Source organism: Humulus lupulus, chromosome 2 (assembly GCF_963169125.1).
Source record: "Humulus lupulus chromosome 2, drHumLupu1.1, whole genome shotgun sequence".
Taxonomy (NCBI): Eukaryota; Viridiplantae; Streptophyta; class Magnoliopsida; order Rosales; family Cannabaceae; genus Humulus; species Humulus lupulus.
In genome coordinates this window covers 144,789,757-144,793,771 of record NC_084794.1, presented here as the reverse complement: position 1 = coordinate 144,793,771, position 4,015 = coordinate 144,789,757, and the positions used below count along the sequence as shown (strand labels likewise).

The 4,015-nt window shown below is 43.6% G+C and overlaps 1 protein-coding gene across 1 annotated transcript; it reads right to left on the bottom strand.

Annotated features, from left to right (window-relative positions):
• Positions 1-885: 885 nt before the first annotated feature.
• On the bottom strand, positions 886-3,339 carry LOC133814814 (uncharacterized). The gene is made up of 4 exons (XM_062247726.1): positions 3,129-3,339; positions 1,549-1,970; positions 1,106-1,476; positions 886-1,039 (listed from the first exon to the last, which is right to left on the bottom strand). The coding sequence occupies exons 1-4, from the start codon at positions 3,337-3,339 to the stop codon at positions 886-888; spliced, it is 1,158 nt and encodes a 385-aa protein (XP_062103710.1).
• Positions 3,340-4,015: the final 676 nt, after the last annotated feature.

The window sequence follows — 4,015 nt, the reverse complement described above, 5'->3', positions numbered from 1 at the left end:
ACCTAGACTTCCTAACCTCAAATATATCTCCAATTATTTATTTTCATAACCCAGTAATCTAAATAACCACCTGATACCTGAAATACCCCTTGACTTGTCCAAAGTCAAACATTAGGCCCCGTTGTGACTTTCCCGCTATCTAGCTCCCTAGGATCGCCTCAAGTCGCCCACTGCAGATTTACCCACATAATAATGTGGTTCTCACAAGTATAACATGTAACCACATTTATATACATATAATCATACAAGCGTGCTTATCATGTAATCAAGCATTAAGTCAATAAATTCACACATAAACCAATTATTCCCTCCTGGCACACTAATCAAGGCCCTTAAGCCATATTAGTGATTTTGGGTCATTACACATGTTTTGTCCATCTATTACGAGAAATAAAAGGGACTGTGCGCAGCCAGTCATTCTTACCAACTATTGTATTTATTACAAGTATTTTCTCATTATGTGTGTTATTTTGCTGTATTGTCATTTTTACAAGTCTTTATTCCGAGCAAAAATGATCGAACAGGTTTCGGTCAAGGCAAGTGACCGAGGACCTAGCGCTCCTCAATCACATGGGGGGCATATACGACATCTAGTAGGCAAAGCATATCAAAAGGTATGTAAACACATGAGCAAAATAAGTGAAATCATGCTACAGTATTTAGAGTATTTTTCAAAATTTTGTATTTTGTCATAATAAAATGAAAGTATTATAATATCAAAAAGGAAACCTTTTACACCGCGAGCAGTTACTGCTCGGATGTGATTGTCTGATTAAAAGTAAAAGCTGCCCGTGCAGTAATGAATATAATAGTCTTGTACAAGATAAGGAAAAAATAAATATGAAAATATTATAATCAGGAGGCAAGAGGATCTTGTGGATTTTCCTAGTTGATTGCAGCTTCGGCTTCTTTATCCACGCCTTCAATGACAATGGCCAAAGAGATTTTGGGCGAGGTTGGGATCTTCGCTCTTTCTTCTTCCTCCAAGTGAGCAATGCACTGGGCTATTTCAGTTTGCCTCATGCGCTCAGGAAGATAGCTAAAATTGGCCCCTTAGTTGTGTTTCCAGAAATCATAGAAACACTTGGACGTGGCGCCCTAGTACCTCTCCAGATTGCTGGCGTTGGCTTTTTCGAGATCATTGATCCGAACCTCCAACTTTTTAGCCTCCTGCTTGCTCTCGATCAGGTCCGCCTCGAGCTTTTTGGCTTCGCGAAAGTTGATAAAATGAGACTCTTTGTACTTCTCCTTCGCCTCAAGGGATTTGTTTAGAGCAACCTGGTTTTGCTCCATCTCCTCGAACAGTTTATTTTTCTCCTCGACCAATGCTGCATTTGCCTTCTGAGCCGCCTCGAGCTGCTCTGCATATTTCGCTTCAACAGCCTTAAGCTCCTCAGCATGTCGTTGCTCGGACGACTTAGATTGCTCAGTGATGACCCCCGAGCGGAGCCGGCTGGAAGTCACGGTCAGCATTGCCTGCGATCAGAACAAAAGTTAAAATGACTATTATAGATAAGAAGATTCTCTCAACAAGAAGTGACAACTTACACTGGCAAGCTCGTTTAGGGCGCGGTTCAAGATCTGGTCGACATCCATCGACTCTGTCCTAGCCATAGCTTCTTGGTTGCGCTCGTGCCTCAGGATCCTTGTCATCCTGTCCTTGGTCGATCTTAGAGCGCGGCTCGATATGTCATCCCCTATTTGGATAGGAGCTGATGGTTGTGTCTGATCGACAGGAGCCGGTGGGGAAGGGGTCGACTCGACCGGTGCAGGCGGAGTTTGCTGCTCGAGGGGAGGAGGAGGTGGTGTTGTATTTTTTGAAGGACCAGCTGCCGGAGGGTCCTTAGTGCGAGTTTTCTTGGCCGGAGGCTCTTTGCTGCATTTCCCGCGATGCCGCCTACTCGCCTTCTTCTTGCTCGCAGGAGCATCAGGTGCACTGTACATGTCGAACATCTCTTTGGATGGCATGTCTGCAAGAAGACAAATACACGAATAGTTAGACCGTATAAACAAATGAGTGTGCTATGTCGAAAAATGAAACAAAGGCAATTGTAAGTAAAATACCCGAGCTATAATTATTGGTCGCTACATTATATACTTTACTAGTGCTACACTCACTCTCTGGCATGAAGAAGTCTGAATCTAAAGTGGGAGTGTATTTAAAGTTGTCGTCCCCGTCAAATAAGTGACAGGGAATTGGAAAACTATCTAAGAGCGAGAGATCAGTACTGTTCTCATCTGAAGACTTGTTGATAGGTGTAAGGGGTTCAGAGGCTTTCTTTTTTCCCTTTCCTAAAGGGGCAGGGGGCGCAGCCGCTCGCGGGGTGCTAGAGGGATCCCTGATTGTCACGCCAGTTGGTCTCCTCCTTTGAGGTTGCGACACATCTGGGTGCTGCTCGGGAATTTCCTCGCTGGTGGCACTCCCCACCGTAGACTCCCTCACGTCCTGGTGAGGTGCCAGAAGCCCGACCAGTGTCGGTTGGCTTCAGTGACCAGCTGTTTGACGCTTTTCTCTACATCAGTCATGCTGGCCAGTAGCACTGCTCAGACCTCCATTTCTAGAGTAGGAGCTGGTCGCATCCATGGACCTGAAATATGCTAATTCTTTAAGGGGAATACGGATAAAATACAAGGAAAATAAACGACCAGAAAAACGAAGAAGTTACCTCCTTGGGTGAAGGCTAGGTTGTTGGCGACCATGTCGGTAGTCAAAAAGTACTCTAGATGGTACTTCCCCACATTGGATTTGAAGGTGGTATCACTCAGGAAAGTGTGGGTCATTTCCTGGTGACAGAGATGAAAGAACCCCGTGTTGTCCTAGTTGGGGTTAGATTTGAGATCGAACAGGTAGTTGATCTCATGAGGAGAAGGGACATGCCATTTTTTATGCCTGTAAAGGATATAGAATGCCGAAAACATTCTATACCCGTTTGGAGTTATCTGGAAAGGAGCGACCCCGAAATAATTGGCCACTCCCTAGAAGTATGGGTGAAGAGGCAGGATTGCTCCTGCCTCAATGTTGTACCTCGACCAGGTGCTGAAGGCGCCGCCAGGCAGGTTTGCCTGCTGGTCAATGGTAGGAAGAAATAAAGCAACCCCAGAAAGTCCATACTTTCTGAGGAAATTACTTATCATCCTAGCAGTGATAGTGCTAGGGGGAGCAAGGTACAATTCGACATTTGGTCGAATGGCATTACGGAGACGGGCATGTGTTTGGATTTCAGGATCAGTGGTTTCAGCTCTACCACTGGTCGAAGGAATCTCAGCCCAAGAAGCAGGTCGATTTTCGGAAGGTTTTGGTGTTTTCTTTTTCTGGGAAGCGGATTTTACTCCACCCATTTTGGATGGACTAGAAAGAGGTCTGTTTGAAGGAATTCGAGAAAAAGGAATTTCTGGAATTAGAAGCCACAGTTGTTCTTCGTCCTTGAGCAGTTGGGCTAGCAGATCATCATTAATTGGCCTCTCACCTCCCCACGGATCTTGCATGAAAATCTACGAACAGAAAAGGGGAGATGATAATCTAATGGCCAAAAGCATCAAGATGTTTAAAAGTTAGAATAACGCTGCTCGTGTATAAAAGTTAAGCTTTTATATGATCAGCAACATTCTGACAAAAAAAACTACATTTCAAGCGAACAATTTGGAAAATGGATTAAAAAACAGAAGTGAAATGTTTTTCAGAAAAACTTTTCGACTCTGAAAGGGCAGGAAAAACCCAGTTTTTTCTACAAGCTTAGAAATCGAATTTTTACTTCGATTTCATGCCCTAAAGTTATAATCCTAACTACCTAATTGGTTCATCATCCCAACAAAGTGTTATTTTCCTTCAAAATTCAACACTAATATCTATATGCCCATTTACCCGAAAACAGTTTCTGTCAAGAACATTCAAGAACTCAGGATACGAAACAGATATAAAAGAGATATTGCATGGCATTTCAACGACTGAAAAGGTTGATAAACTTACTTGGGTAAAGATTGAAGCAAGTTTCTGAGACACTAAGTCGGTTGGCTG